General features: G+C 46.4%; 2 protein-coding genes across 2 annotated transcripts in view; one reads left to right on the forward strand and one right to left on the reverse strand.

Moving 5' to 3' along the window:
- Positions 1-716: 716 nt before the first annotated feature.
- LOC149328170 (uncharacterized) lies at positions 717-3,375 on the reverse strand. Its single transcript, XM_089560837.1, has 2 exons — positions 2,241-3,375; positions 717-2,162 (listed from the first exon to the last, which is right to left on the reverse strand). Exons 1-2 carry the CDS (start codon positions 2,809-2,811, stop codon positions 1,537-1,539), a joined length of 1,197 nt encoding a protein of 398 aa, XP_089416963.1. The 5' UTR covers positions 2,812-3,375; the 3' UTR covers positions 717-1,536.
- Positions 3,376-9,410: 6,035 nt separating this feature from the next.
- Positions 9,411-15,818, forward strand: part of LOC149328171 (uncharacterized) — a 32,066-nt gene continuing 25,658 nt past the window's right edge. Inside the window, exons 1-2 of the mRNA XM_089558914.1 lie at positions 9,411-9,441; positions 12,208-12,264. Of these exons, the coding sequence (XP_089415040.1) occupies positions 9,411-9,441; positions 12,208-12,264 (88 nt within the window). The remainder of the gene's footprint in view (positions 9,442-12,207; positions 12,265-15,818) is intronic.

Raw genomic sequence — 15,818 nt, forward strand, 5'->3', positions numbered from 1 at the left:
GCTGGCACTATAAACTTGTTACGAGCTTTAATGTCCATCCTGCTTTTGCCAAGACTATGTGTTGCATAAAGAATTGTGTTTCTCTCTCTCTTTTTCCAAGCGTTCCTGTGGCTCAACACTGAGGGTACTCCTGGTGAGCGTTAACCTATTTTCAATCGTTGGTAATAAGTGGGTAACCTTTCCGATTGGCGCAAAGTGCCTCCATGGATTTTCGCGAGCTACGCCAACCTGTTGGTGCCCCTAAGCTGTACTGTTTAAGCTTTTAATAGCAATAGCACCTGCATATTTTGATTTCACTGTGGACTTCAGTTCTCCTTATGATTAGTGGTTTCATGAAATTCATGCAATTTCACCATAGGGAAAACTCAAACGCTTCCTGTTGAGTGTACTAGCCAGTTCCTCAATTGCCGAAAGTGTATTAAAATTTCAAACATTGAGTAAAGATCAGGTTCTTCTTCTTCTTCTTCTTTGCACCAGAGGTGCACCGCCAGAGACGGTTTGTTCCAACTTGAAGACTTGAAGACACAGGGATAAAAAAGGCAATAACTGAGGTTTATGTACAGATATTTACAGCGTACAGAAGTTTAGACACTCGAGACAAATTAAACGGCAAAAGGACAAACCAAACAACAAAAAGGTGGATCTGGCTAATACTAGGGGAGGCCCCTACCCGGCATGGCCGAAGATGCGTAGCATCTCACCTTAGCGCAGCACCCCGCTTCCCTCTCCGGGGCCCGGTTTTAAAGCCCTAAAGGCCCGGCCCACATTTCGTGGCTTCCAATCATGTTGTGCTGTTAACATCATTGGTTCTTCAAGGGCATGGCCAGCCCTCCGGCTTCAACAAGGTAAAGCACTCTCTCCACCACAAAATAAAAACAAACACAAATAGACATTCGTGCCAGCACGTGCGCGAATCGGTACCGCGGGGCGGGTGGACACCCGTACTTCCTGGCGCGTTCGCGAGCGGCCGCGTTCCGAGAAGGGGACGCTACCCCCGCGGACGCTACCGATACCTTACACGCCCTTCCCAAGATTCTACAAAGGGCTCAAATGCCACTTTTAGAATTACAAACAAAAGGGATCGGTGTCTGACACGAAACTACCCTTCGGGTGACATAACATAAACAAAACGTACACATTCAAATGCGCGTTTCACACCTGTAAAACCAGCGCATTCACCGAAGTCCAAGTTGTCGCGCTGCGACCAGTTGCACGAACAAAACCAAAAACAACAAAATGCACACGGGCACCAACACAACATCACGCAAAATGCACACTTAAATACACACAGTGGCATGCCTGCCGTGCGCCGTAACACAGCGTCCAAGTTGGTGCGTTGCACCCAGTTCGCCTGCATGCACGCCGTCGTCCTGCTCGCGCATGAGCACACAGACACAGACACTCGCGACTGGAGCGGTCACAGCACTCGCCCAATGCCCACGTGAGCCTCCTTAGTCGCACCGAGCGTCCCTGTGTACATTCGAGCCACCACGTGTTGTCAGTAACACAATTAACGCCTAAACGGTAACTCACTCATTAGGCTGGCGCCACAACGGGGCGCGAACTGAAAAGATGGTGCCCTCCAGGATCAAAAACGTCCCGGGTTTTGATGGGTCCAAACCCCTCACTACACGACGCACCTGAGGGCCCGCTCTCTCTGGCGCGCCGGTACGAACCGCGTGCTGCGTAAGGAACATCTCTCTTGCCGAGTTCAGCTGTAACAGTGCGGCCGGCTTTGCTGAACATAATTTGGCGTACCGCAGCACGGAACGTACTGTTCCACGCGCCGACATTCACTGTGAAGGCTATGCGCCTGTCCCCTGGTACTTTGGAGCGTTTGGAGCTATTTGCACCGTTCCTGCACGGGCAAACATTTAAATCGCCGCTCCCTGCTTGATAGACGCTGGCCGGCTTCGTGGCATCGTCTGCTGCACGAGCTGACTCGCCGTCGCTTGACCCGAGCTTGCCTTGCGGCAAGTCGCCACTCATTTCCGGGTACTCAAATGACCTGGCCAGACACACATCGGGTGCGTTCCACAACTGTGTGGCGCTCTGCCCGGTCGGCCCAGCAAGCCCGCCTCCGTTCCCTGGCTCGCATGGAACGCTCTTTCCATCAATGACGCTACGGGGCCCTTCATGCCCTATGACCGACACAGTGTGCGGTTCCAGCAACGCTAGACTTTCTCCTGTCACTAGGCCCGCGATCTGACATCTGTCGTCGCTGGCCGTTCCCTGCTGAGCTAAATGCTCTTTTCCGCAGCTTGCTTGAGACTGCGTTTTTGGAATTGTGAGACTCACTTCCAACAATCCTGAGCACGCGTCCGCGTCCCTGGTGTCATTTGGGATTGAGCTAACCTGGGCGGCCGTGTCGTCGGCGTGCGCGTTCACCGCCTCTGATACCGCGACGCTGCGTTCCGTCAGGCTGCTTTCTTGAACTGCGACTCCAGCTTCGCAGAAATCTGGCTCACCCTTTACCTCTGCCCGGCTGTCCTCTTGACCTGCGCCCGGCAGGCATATGCCGTTGCCTTCCCGCACTGGCGACCTCTCTGCTCGTGACTCGGAGCAGTTCTCCCTGGCTAGTTGGCTAGCTCTCCTAGACTCCTTGATCTTAGAAATCTCGAGCTCTACCTGCTGGCGTCTCGCTTCTAATACCCCCAAGACATACTTAACATCCTGAGGTTCTTCCTCACTAAGCACCGCCTTTCCGCCATTCACTTTCGCGAGTTGAGCCTGAAGGTCCGCTAAGCGCGCCTTCGCTAACTCAACCTGGTACCTCACATTGAGTGAGGGCCGGCATGGATAGCCCTCCATACCGCCGTCTGTACTCCTCAACTGTCCTACCGGCTCGAACACAGGGACGTGAACAATGCGACCAAGGAAACTCACTGTTTCGATGCGTCGATCCGCATTGCCCGCTCCTTGGCGTCGGAGTCCACCGCCACTTTCCCCGGACGCTGCGATGAGCTGTCGCACGCCGCTGGTCCGCCGCCGGTGACCGTCGAGTTCCCGACGCGCTGCTTCCTTGACCGGACGCAGTCCCGCGTCGCCGGACTACTGCCGTGGTCCTTGCATCCTTGCCGCCGTCTCTCCACAGGTCCTGTCTCGAACGCTGACCTGTTGCCTTGTCGTCGCCTTTCTCCCTGCCTTCAAGTCTTCTTCCTGCGCCGTCTTCCGATGGCCGCAGGATCCTGTCGACTGCGCCAGTAAAGATCAGGTTCTTCTTCTTCTTCTTCTTTGCACCAGAGGTGCACCGCCAGAGACGGTTTGTTCCAACTTGAAGACTTGAAGACACAGGGATAAAAAAGGCAATAACTGAGGTTTATGTACAGATATTTACAGCGTACAGAAGTTTAGACACTCGAGACAAATTAAACGGCAAAAGGACAAACCAAACAACAAAAAGGTGGATCTGGCTAATACTAGGGGAGGCCCCTACCCGGCATGGCCGAAGATGCGTAGCATCTCACCTTAGCGCAGAACCCCGCTTCCCTCTCCGGGGCCCGGTTTTAAAGCCCTAAAGGCCCGGCCCACATTTCGTGGCTTCCAATCATGTTGTGCTGTCAACATCATTGGTTCTTCAAGGGCATGGCCAGCCCTCCGGCTTCAACAAGGTAAAGCACTCTCTCCACCACAAAATAAAAACAAACACAAATAGACATTCGTGCCAGCACGTGCGCGAATCGGTACCGCGGGGCGGGTGGACACCCGTACTTCCTGGCGCGTTCGCGAGCGGCCGCGTTCCGAGAAGGGGACGCTTCGCTTTGAGCGCTCCCAGCCGCGTTCCTATGACCCCCGCGGACGCTACCGATACCTTACACATTGCAAACGTAAAAGATAAAGATTATCGGCAGGAAAAAATAGAACAGATTGTTCCTTACATAGGTGAGGTGGCTGTTGAATTGGTAGCCATGGTATTCTAACGATATTTTCACTATCCATGAAACAATATTTCTGCATCATAAAATTTTTCTAAGCTCATACCTTCAATACAATTGCAGCAACTGCTCCTTGAAATTTATCTGAGTACAAGTGCCGCAAGGTTCAACGTTTAAGCATTCACAGTTCGAATAAAAAGAGCAACTCTAGCGTACACAATGTTTTTTATACCATTATGATTTAACATCTCTATATAAGCTACAACATGACACTCGACTCAGCAGGACACTGCGGTCGTACTCGATTATTATTATCACAGAGTGCGCCAACAGCAAACTGTGTTCCAATGCATGACTTGGTAGCATTACGCACATTGAATAAGGATGTAATGCGGCTGCACGAAAAAAATTGTCCTTAACTTTGCACGGCAGCCTTCCAAGACCAAATTTTTATTAGCCTCGGGCTACGCTTTCAGTAGCACTTTGAGGGCCAGATCGGCGCTCTCGAAATCTGTATTCATAAATATTTGCAAAGGGTATTTTCTACACCACTTCCATCGGCTTAGTAAACCATCCATCAGCCTGGTTATTTTTCCATTGCTTCGGCGGTGTTAAGATTTCAGTGTACCTTGCTAAACCTTGAGCCGCTCGCAAAAGCACAGGGTTTCAGAGTCGGACACTCTGTCACAGTCGGAAACTATGCGCTGTAGGTGTCTTTCATGACACAATCTTTAGTGGGCAGAAGGCTTCACGCGTGATGCATTTGTACAAGAGCTTGACCTTTTAAGAGGATACGAGATTATAGCGTTTTACAGCGAAGCGTAGAAAACGGCAAAACCAACATCAGCAGTATACATAACATAAGTTTCAGTACGGTAAGGCGGAACATTACCGGAATGGCGCTCATATAGGCAAAAGGAATATAAAATATGCTAAACATGTTAATCAACGCGTATATGCGTCGTTAGAAATGTGCGCACTGCAATACCTGGCTGTTCATATCTCGTAACTGCGCACCGTGTATAAATTATAATATGAACTTTCTCCAGCATTCATCAGGTTTACTTACACTTTCAGAAATGGACGCCAGTAAATGCGCCTGACTTGCTCCGTGCTGATAAAATGTTACATAGGATAAGGCGCAGTCTAAATAAGAATGCATTTAAAAGGTAAACGTTACAAATCATGACAATCAGCTTTTAGAAACGCCGTTAGAAATGACTGCAATCAGCTCGGATTGACAGGAATTACTTATCACATGCAAAATCATTCATGAAATAATGTAAAATTCTCGCCAGGCTAAAACGCGTCCATCGTATGTGACGAACACAGATGCATTGACCTGTGCAGAGTGTTACGCAGTTGCAAGTCTTACATATACTACGTTCTTGCTAAAATCATTTCTTAAAAGGAAGTGAGCATCTAGTAAAATTTGCACACACAGCATTCTTTGCCAGTCTTGAATTTTATTCAGTGTTAAGCCATTGACGTCATTGTAATTATGACTTCAATTCAATTTTAAGCAGATAAATATTTCAGACGCATTCCAAAATTTCAGGCACCAAATAACTCATGCCATTCCTCTTTTAACCCATAGTGGACAGAGCGGCCTCGATGTCATTAACCCCTAATTGCTGCTGATAGTATTACTGCTAAAGAAATGAAAATGTGTGTCTAACAACACTGCCTGAACAGGCACTGCAAATCATCCATGATGTATTTCAGCTCATGTCTCTTCTTTTGTCTTTTTTTCTACGACCTTGCATTAAAAGAACGTCGTCTAGGAATAAAACGTTGAAGTGTGGCACCTTTGAAAATTAATTTCATTTGTAGAAAATAAAACTCTTCCTGAAAGCCTTTCCTGGAAAGCACTCAGAACAGTGCGGCGTCTGCGTGAGGTGCGGTCTTCTTGGGAAGATGAAAACAACTGCCCGAGGGTCTTAGCTTTTCACTTCAAGCTGCCAATGCATGTACCCTTGCGCTTTTCACTACCCCTCAACTCAGTCCACTGTTCTATCAGCACCTTATCGTCTGGAACAAAACGTATTTTTTTACTCGGCCGCAGGAATTCAACCTGGCAGCGTAAGAAGTAGCTTTTTTAAACAATTATTTTAGTTGTTGAAAATACCTGAAAGATGCTACTTGCTTTATAACCCTTCCTTAGTTTACTGCCTCCTTTCACATCGGAAATTCTGGCCGTTCATTTTGTAGTTTTTGGGCCGGGAGCCGCCGGGCCTTCAACTTGGTACCGGCGAAAAACTTTTTCTCTTTTGCCAACGACTGATGCCTTCGTTGTTCCATTAGAAAAATGTTATGCGCACGTTTTCTTTCACCTTTATCCCCTCCAGAAGCCCGTAAGCCGAGCTGCAACAAAATGCCTATCCTATTGTTCCCTTAGCGATCTTCATCACACGCTCTGCTCAAGTGGAAAACCGGTTTGCGCGCGGGAAATGTAATGTGTTCTCAGAAACCGGGACTACATCTTGTATTGAATGCCGTTTTCTGTCCCTCTTTCCAGCACCCCTCAGGCGGAAGACTACGACCACATCCGGTAATTTTTACTCCATATTTACCGAAAGGAGAAGGTGGGCATTGTGATTGCCGCAGAGTGTCACAATGCATTCCAATGCGCCTAGTACATACAATTGTGTGCCTTGACAGAATTTGCCACCGGTGTATTTTATGACTTTTATGCAGAAGAAAATAACAGTTTTCTTTTTCAATTCACAATATACTTTCCTACTGTACCAATGCAGCCATATCAGCCATATCATAATTGAAACTTCCGCAGTACCTCCTCTTTAAAGGTGCACTGAAGAGGAATCTGAATTCGTCTTTTTGTCGCGGGAACTCGATCTACACGTTCCCAGCATTCTTAGAAACTTCAAATTACTGTCCTGTGTGGCCGATTTCCCTAATTAAATCAAATTAACGCCAGGCTCCCGCCTTATTTTTTAATTCTCCCTCGTACGGTGGGCGGAGTCGACCAACGCGGGGAGTGCCTTTCAGCCAGCTCCGTGGAGGCTTTGCTTTCGCTTCATTTTGTTTTTTAGGTTTCCGGGAATAAATAGTTTCATTTGCAGATAATATAACCGCAAAATAAGCCCGCAGAAATAAAAATACGCGCGGACTATTTGCTTCTACGGACTACTACGTATTACTCTGCCGATGGCAGAGCGGCAAGCCGTCACGGGACTGGGTGAAAGGCACTCCCCGCGTTGGTCGACTCCGCCCACCGTACGAGGGAGAATTCAAAAAATAAAGACGGGAGCCGTATGTTAATGCGATTTAATTAGGGAAATCAGCCACACAGGGCAAAAAGTCGAAGCTTCTAAGAATGCTCGGAACGTGTAGATTGAGTTCCCGACGAGTTCAGATTCCTCTTCAGTGCACCTTTAAATAATCTTGCATTTTGTTACACACAGATGTGCGAAGATATTCGTCTTTCTTCGCAAAGAACTATGCATGGCCGAAGTTGTTGTACAATTAAAAAATCCTATTCAAAGACATGAACACCGCCAACAATAGCAACGTAAGTTGCAGTTTTTCGAAGATAGCAACGTAACGCTGATCCACTTGCGTTGGTTTATTTTGAATATAAAATGGCTGGATTCAAATGACGTTCACCTTCCTAAGCCTGTTAACTTATCTGAACGGTACATAACTTTCAAAGTTAAGAGTAAAACTTTGCAACATTTTCTTAGTGTAGATAAAAATGAAGTCAGCACTTAGAGAAGCCTATATTCGGATAGAAGACGAGAACGAAGGGGCACACTGCACAAACAAGGCTCCCCACCCAATGAATTGCATTGCCGTATTCAAGTTAGAGCCACTCCCACCGACAAGCTTCGCACGTCCGCTCAAAGTGCGCCCGATCTTGACAGCAGTTCATGAAGACGCTGTTTTAGAAGTAACAGGAATCTCACGCAGTAACAGGTTTTCACGAAGTCGCTATTGTTAGGCCAACCGAGCAATATTTGAATAGCTTCGTCTTCTCCAGAAAGAATATTTCAGATTTATTCTGCACACCCTCTAGTTGACAAAAAAAAATTAAGACGACGAAATATCTGCAGTTGCAGTCAAGAGATGATACTGGGTCCGCACGATGTCTCGCTAAACGAGCATCCTGAGCAAAGAGCGCAAAAAAATATGCGGTAGTCGGTGATCACCACGGAAGAGGAACGGGGGGACTGAAGCATAGAGCGCACTAAGGGACGACGACACAAGGAATGAAAAGACATGAGGCACGCGGACGCTGACCTACAAAAGTGTATTACGAAGCTTCTAACAAAAAAATTAGAGATCACTGCGGCAACCCGCATTGAGAGACTGCGAAAACATTGACGCCTCTTCGGCACTCGTCGCCTCTCTCTCTACCATTTTATTTTTTTTTGTTCATTACATAACTACTGAATTAGCGTAATTATCTTATGCTTTTATTAAAGATCGACTTATTTACTCTTATTATACCTTTTTTCATCTAAATCAACAATTTCCGTCCACTTACTATATCGCCGTCCAGCCTGTTCAACCGTCCAATGGTTGTTGCTAATATATAACTAATTATTCTCTCTCAATCAGCAGTTTTGTTCGATTAATTATCACTCAACAAATACGTTTAAATTCGTTTCAGACTTTATTTTTACTCCTTTGCCTATTTTGCCACTATTTTGCCACCCACGGCTGTTTTCCCGGCCACTCACTATATCGACGTCCTTGTTAATTTTACGTTTTTCGACATTTTTGCTCTAATTAATTAACTAATCATCCTATTAGCATAACGTTCTTTGCGCAGCATACTCACACCTTCCTCTATCGATCTTAACCATTCGTTTAATGCTACCTCTTCTGAGAACGTCACAACTGCGGCAGACACGTTTTGCGGACACGGGTTGGTGACACCACCCCGCCGACATAGCCCAGAAATGCCTTCGCATTAATATACAGGTAGAACATAGCAAACAAAGCATTTTTCCTGTATTTGCGTTTCTTGTGCCGTCTTTCTTTGGTGCATTGAACCCTTCAGTCATTGCACACCAACAAGAATGATAAAAAAGCACCTTTTGGAAACACGCAAACACAGCATTGAACGTCAAAAGCAGTAAAAATGTTGTAAACTGGATAAAGGAGCAGTGCATGAGGCATGCAGGAAAATTAAACACAAAACAGCTTGTCTACGCAAAGTGACCAGGTTTAAACAAATTAGGCGCAAAACAAGGAAGGATGAAAATAGAGAGGAAAGGTTAGAAATGAGGACCTTTCTCAAAAGGAAGAGGCAAATATAATGGAGGAAGCACGCGTAAAACAATGAGCCAGGCTAAAAAGGAGAGTCTACCATGATTTCCGAAGTACAGACTACGGACTCTACAAAAAATCTGAAAATGATGAAATTTACACTACCCGGATATCTAACGATTCGGACTATACACTGTACTTTTCTGATTTTGCCTAATATGAGAGAAATTTTACCGGTTCTTGCATTCCAAGATGAAACTATAGTTCCGCCGCTCATGCACATAAACTGTTTATGCCTGGATGGCAGACCTTGTTCTGAAGGGCTACATACGTGATGGGAATAATTTACAAAAGCAAAAATTTTTCACCCTCAACTGAGCCCTTCAGAATACGCGCCGAGCCCCAGAAATTAAGGTAATTCGTAAAGTAATTGCGAAAAATTTGGTGGCATTGTCTGAACGAGTAAGGTGTCACAATTTTTGTTGGAACGTGTAATAAGAGGTTATACTCTATGATTATGGTTAATGTGAGTGATCTTACAAAATTTAGATGTCCCCTGATGAAGTTTTTAAATGTCATGGATGCTCGCTACTGGAAAATATAACTGTAGGGCAGTGCGAGAAATGTCGATGAATAAATGTTACAGCGACAATCTTTACGCAAATTCTGAAGGGGTGGGGAGCTAAATGGGCGAAATTAGCGGCGCATTTCAGTAATCTCTTTATGTGATAACACGAATAAACAAAAAAGAAACAAACAGGAAGCCAAGGCTATGGCAGTCGTCGATGCTACTCAGTTAGCCGGCTTGTTAAAAATGCCAAGTGACTCACGCGAATTCTAGAAAGTAATCTTTTCAACAAGGGAGTACTACGAGAAAAGGACATCAGCTTAGTTTTTCACATCTCAGGGTATTACACGAAGCGGAACACCAGGTGCATTCTGCATTGATTTCTGAGAAGAAAGGTGGTATGCCGGATGATTAGGTATGTGGCTTTAAGCCTCACTGACTTCGGCGAATCTTCAAGACTCATCTCCGCTGTAAAAGCCGTTATTATAGATGCGAAAAGTAAGCCGCCTTTTACGTGGCCCCGCAGAAGCGCCATCTTTTAGACCTCCGGTGATGCTGGGTACTTTAAAAAACCATCTTATTCGAACCCAGTACCGGGTGCCGTACTGAAGACATTTGTTTTGTCTGTCTTTTTTGCAGTCGTGTGGACCAATGCAACGACTACATCCGGTGAGAATTTGTGATCTTTTCCGAAAGCTTTTTGACCAGGGTGGGCGTTGCAATCGACGTCAACCTATTCAAAGCACTCGAGGGCAAAGTAAATATGTTTTGAGTTCTTGGGCGCAATTTTCGTATGATTTTTATCAGTCAGTTTTATGTTCCACATTACGATGGTTTTCAGTCGCCTCGCCAAGGCTCCTTCAACTGAGCGAAAGATTTCAAATGAGAAGGAATATTCTTTAGATGTACCTGGACACAGAGCGCATACATATAATTTAGAACATGTACATCGTGCCATGTTTTTCTAAAGGCAAGGAATGCCTAGGCCGTACCTTTGCGTTTGTTCAGCGAAAAACAGCCGTAAGCATCCACCAGTAGCAAAAGCCTCGGATAAATTCATTTGTAAGCATGTTTTGGCAATCCGAAAATATTTTTCGCCTAAATCAAACTTCTTTTTTTCCTTGCAAACCAGCGAAACGTCGAGCGAGCATTCACAACAGTGCCATCAACATTTCTAACTCATCTCGACGAAAATATCAACGCAGTGGATTGTTTTGCACTTCCAAGAGTGCGAAAAATATCGCTGGGCGCCCAAGTGCGCAGGTGATTTGGTTGCAAGGAATCTTTCGTCCCTAATATCAATGTTACTACCGCATGCCTAATGCATCTATCGTGCTCCATCGCTCTGGAACCGCCATTCAGGGATGGTTTCAGGGTCAATGCTATGCACGTAAATATCCAAGGTTTCGTTCTCGATTATCAGTTCTTTAAATGTTGGTTCATGTCAACAAACCAGTGATGCCATGATCAAATCAAAGTTCCTTGTCATGAAGTTATCCAGGCTTTATATCCTAGTGTATTTCGAAAAAATCTTTATACAGCGACTAAACATGGCCTGTTTTCACTAATTTCTGCCATTCGCAGAGAAAGCAAGTTCAGTTGTTGTAAAGGCGCCGCACGTGCCACCTGCATTTTTATTTTTTTGTGGTTGGTCGACTTTAGTACGCTCTCGAGCCTTCTAGCCCTTTATTGTGTTCTATTGGTTGCTGTGGCAGCAATGCCGAAATATCTTTTGTACTCCCTGGTAGACTTCTGCCTGCATTGTTCTCTTAGAAAACTGACATCCCGGTACAAGCCAGCTTGAGCTATAACCGTCATCGCCCACCCTCGCGTCAATAATACTTCATTCCTGGGAAACTGTCCCCTGCCTAATAATGAGGAGCTATTATTGCGGCCGTGAAGCAGAAGGCGCACGATAAAATTACCGTGATTTCATAAACCGACAATAAATTTTATAATAATGATCTTTGTCTTTCTCTTTTGTTCCAGAATCCCCGAAGCAGAACAGCACGACTACACCTGGTATGGCTAAACAGACTATTCCTCTGCCTAATAATGAGGAGCTACTATTACGGCCGTGAAACAGATTGCACGCGATAAAATTACCGTTATTTTAGAAACCAACAATACATATTATAATATTGTCATCGTCTTTCTCTTTCAATCCAGAGTCCACGAAGCAGAACAGCACGACTACTCCAGGTCTGACTTGACCGACCATTACTTTGCCTAATAATGAGGAGCTATTATTACGGCCGTGAAACAGATTGCACGCGATAAAATTACCGTTATTTTAGAAACCAACAATAGATATTATAATATTGTCTTTGTCTTTCTCTTTCAATCCAGAGTCCACGAAGCAGAACAGCATGACTACACCAGGTCTCACTTGACCCACTATTACTCTGCCTAATAATGAGGAGCTAATATTACGGTCGTCAAACAGATTGTGCGCGATAAAATTACCGTTATTTTAGAAACCAACAATAGATATTATAATATTGTCTTTGTCTTTCTCTTTCAATTCAGAGTCCACGAAGCAGAACAGCACGACTACACCTGGTCTGACTCGACCACCTATTACTCGTGAGGTTCTTTGATCATTTTCTCACTGGATTATTACCACGGTGAGAGCTGCCCGTGGCACAAATGTTTCGAGCGGATTAGCGGTCGCTACATGTATACACTAGTGTCCGCATGGCGTTTATATTATCCCTTGGCAAGAAAATGGCACACGTATGTCCCATTTTGTTCCCCATACTAAAGAGGTTGTGAGGCACTGGGATACAGCAGTCCCACTTATACTGCACTCCCACCTATCTTAAGTTTCCAATGATTTGTTTAAAAGTGGTTTCAGCCGCGCCCACTAGACGACGTAGCGAGTCAAGACCTCTAAACTTCGTCCTTTTTGGGGGGCACGCTGCAAGTTTTTGGCTATATTCGATCTGGCAAAAAAACAAAGATCAAAATGCCCGGTGATTGACTCTTTTTTTATGCATAAGGAGGAAAAACTCCACATCACAACATGGACTTGTTCCAAAGATTTCACATGACAAGCAATAAGAAGACAGAGCTTTTTGTTAGCATGCTAAAACTAGCTGGACATTTAACGATTGAATATTTAGCGGTTATGCTCAAACATCGTATGTAGTTTGTTTTTGGGCGCCAAACTGTTAGTAACTAAAATTCAGAACGCATGCACCAAGCAGCCCTTCCGAGACAACATCGAGGGCAAAAAATGGCCAGAAATAGTTGGCGTCTGCGGTGATGTTCGGCTCGTGGACAAAGGACACAACCCTGTGATAGTGAAACGAGTAGACGCCGCTGGTGCTCCAAGACGGGCGACGTAGTGCGAACAAGCTCAAGATCTATCGAACAAGTGTGAGCAAGGTAATGAAGTGGCTAGAAGAAAATAACTCAGTAAGTTAGCCCACCTAGGTCAATTCGACAAATACGTCCCATTTTCTTCATCTCCATTTAGTGGAAACGGAACAAATATGTCCGAGTTTGTTCCACTTAACTATTTGTACTAAAATTGTGAAATTTGTTAGGAACCGTTTCTGGGAACGTCAGTGGCTCGTGCAATGAAAAGTTTTTCCTCGACTTTACAAAAAAATGTGTGCTGTCCCACAGAGGGTTATTGGCGCGAAACATTGTATTAATTGTTTTATGTTCAAAGCCGCCGGCATGTCACTTAATCATTATTTCTGACCCATGTTGTAACGAGATACATCTCGAATGATCGCAAACACGCGGAACTGGTTCTAAGTTCAAGGATATTATCGTAGGTGCTCTTCGGGCTTTATCTAGAAAGAAATTTGCTTTCTTTAAACTGACCACGGCGGAGACCAGTGAGAGTTCTGTTCATCGAAGACCAGTGAGCAGGGTTGTTGCTATTATCGCCGCCAATTTCTTTTGTCTTTTGAGCGCTCAAGAGATCCCAATAAAGAATGCCTTTTTCAAGCCTTTGGGTCCCTTCCTGACTGCCGGACTTCCGTCCCCACTATGCGACATCTGATGGCGATGCTGTCCTGTAGTTTTCCTATGCACCCCAAAATAACGCCGCGGTGGCTCAAGAAGGCACCCTTGGTTTTCGCATGCGTCATGAGCAGCCCATATTGTGTGGCCATACCCATCAGGACATAGCAGAATGGCTTGACGTATTCGGCAGAGTGGCTGCGCTGAACCCATAGGACAACGACGCCAAGCTCCGGAATGTCTACGCATTTTATGACCCATGAACATCGCAGTGTGAAAATCACGCAAAATTCTATGACTACTTGGAAGAGCTTGGAGAGCCAACTACGTGGAACGACCAGAAGCGTCGGGCACAAAGAAAGCGCAGACCGCCGGCTCCTGACCCGTTTGCAATGTTCCCACAAGACTGCGAAAATGTACTTTGCAGAGATGGCGCTCCTTTTCAGCAAAGCCGACACCGCCATGTTCGAAGACAAGATGGCCGACTTGCTCATGCGATGTGGCAGGGAACATCTTTTCACCAAGCTGGTACGAATCCCCCTGAACCAATTTGAGTTCCCCACCAAACCGCTGATAGTCGATATCTTGAATGCCCGGGCGCTCCTGTACGACCATCAGGCACTTTTCTTTTCAGCGATACCGATGGATATGCTAACCCTAAACACCTCAAACGTGCCAGACGGATTTCGCGAAATTATTTTCGAGAACACCGCCTAATGCTTTCGTCGCTAGCCCAGCCTTATACTCCTGCAGTAACGGACGATGTCCACAAGAAACTGCCGCAAGGTATAGGCGTCCTGAAAAAACGATAATACGCACAGCAAAACTCGCTGCAATGACCCACGCCGCGGTGGTACGCAGCCAACGACCCACGTCAACCCGCCCCAGCAACGTTATGCACCATCTGAACTTCTGCAGCCACCCGCTCTGCCAACTTTGGACCAAAGAGCTACGCTAAGGAAAGTACACGTCTAGAGAACTCCCGATGAGCGCCACCCGCTCTGCATTCATTGTAGAGAACCGGGGCACATTATCCGGCACTGCCCTTATCGAGGAATGGGGAACAAACGCTTCCCCTGCGGCGCTGTGCGACTACAACCCGACCAGCGATCACACGCAGTCAGAGTAATTGCGTCAGCTTGATCACACATAGAGCGTCTCATCAACTTTGGAGACACTGATATCTCCGCGGCTTCCCCACCGCACCGCAGGTACAACGCAGCCGCCAGAGGTAGGCTTTCCACCCCCACAGGGCAAAATGAAGGCAGCAGCCTTTTGATGTTAGTTTGCTTCCCGGCGAAACGACGAAGATCCTCCAACGACCATGACGCCACGCACTCAAGTGGAGGACCCGACCAAAGGGCCCACAAAGCCACGTCAAAGCTGCTTAGTGCTGCGAAGACAACGGCCCATATAGGACTTGATTCGCCTGCCATGCCGTCGCCTTACAAAACGATCGGCGAGTAGCGGGAGAGTACGAAGTAACGACTATCCAGGGCCGCAACTTCACAGCCTTGGTGAACACCTCTCTTTCTCTCTTAATCATCGGTGAGCCGTCCTCCGCTTAGCTGAAGAAGGTTACGACAGTTTGAGACGGCCCGCATATGGGCGCACTCGGAGGCCATCTCACCACCTTGTCGCGATAGTGTACTCCAACAGTTACAGACCACGGAGACACGCGCCGTGCACCTTTCACAGTGCTCCATCAGTGTTTCCGTGATGTTTATGATTTGTGAGGGTTTAACGTCCCAACGCAATTCAGGCTATGAGGGACGCCGTAGTGAAGATCTCCGGAAATTTCGACCACCTGGGATTCAACTTGCACTAACATCGCACAGTACACGGGCCTATAGAATTTCGCCCCCATCGAAATTCGACCGCCGCCGCCGGACCGAACCGGCTACTTTCAGTGCAGGAGCCGAGTGCTATACCCGAAGAGCTACCGCAGCGGCTTTTCCCGAGACCTTATTCTACGCGCGGACTTCTCGATGCAGCACCAACCAATCATTGAGCTCATGCTAGAGTCCATCACACACTCGACGGAGGAGCCCATGCCTTCGAACTCGACCCTGACGAATCATGTAGGGCTCAGTGTGCTCGACAAAGAAGTGAGCATATCCCTACGTTCAAGCATTATGGTCACCGTAGCTGTTTCTATGCCA

This window comes from Amblyomma mixtum, chromosome 9 (assembly GCF_055824585.1).
Source record: "Amblyomma mixtum isolate Tamu chromosome 9, ASM5582458v1, whole genome shotgun sequence".
Taxonomy (NCBI): Eukaryota; Metazoa; Arthropoda; class Arachnida; order Ixodida; family Ixodidae; genus Amblyomma; species Amblyomma mixtum.

What these genes read in the sequence shown, in the direction of transcription:
- LOC149328170 (XM_089560837.1), bottom strand. Translation starts at nt 2,811, where the DNA reads ATGGAGGGCTATCCATGCCGGCCCTCACTCAATGTGAGGTACCAGGTT. An exon ending in CTGCGGAAAAGAGCATTTAG is followed by an intron (nt 2,163 to 2,240) that starts CTCAGCAGGGAA and finishes CGTTGCTGGAAC; the next exon opens with CGCACACTGTGTCGGTCATA.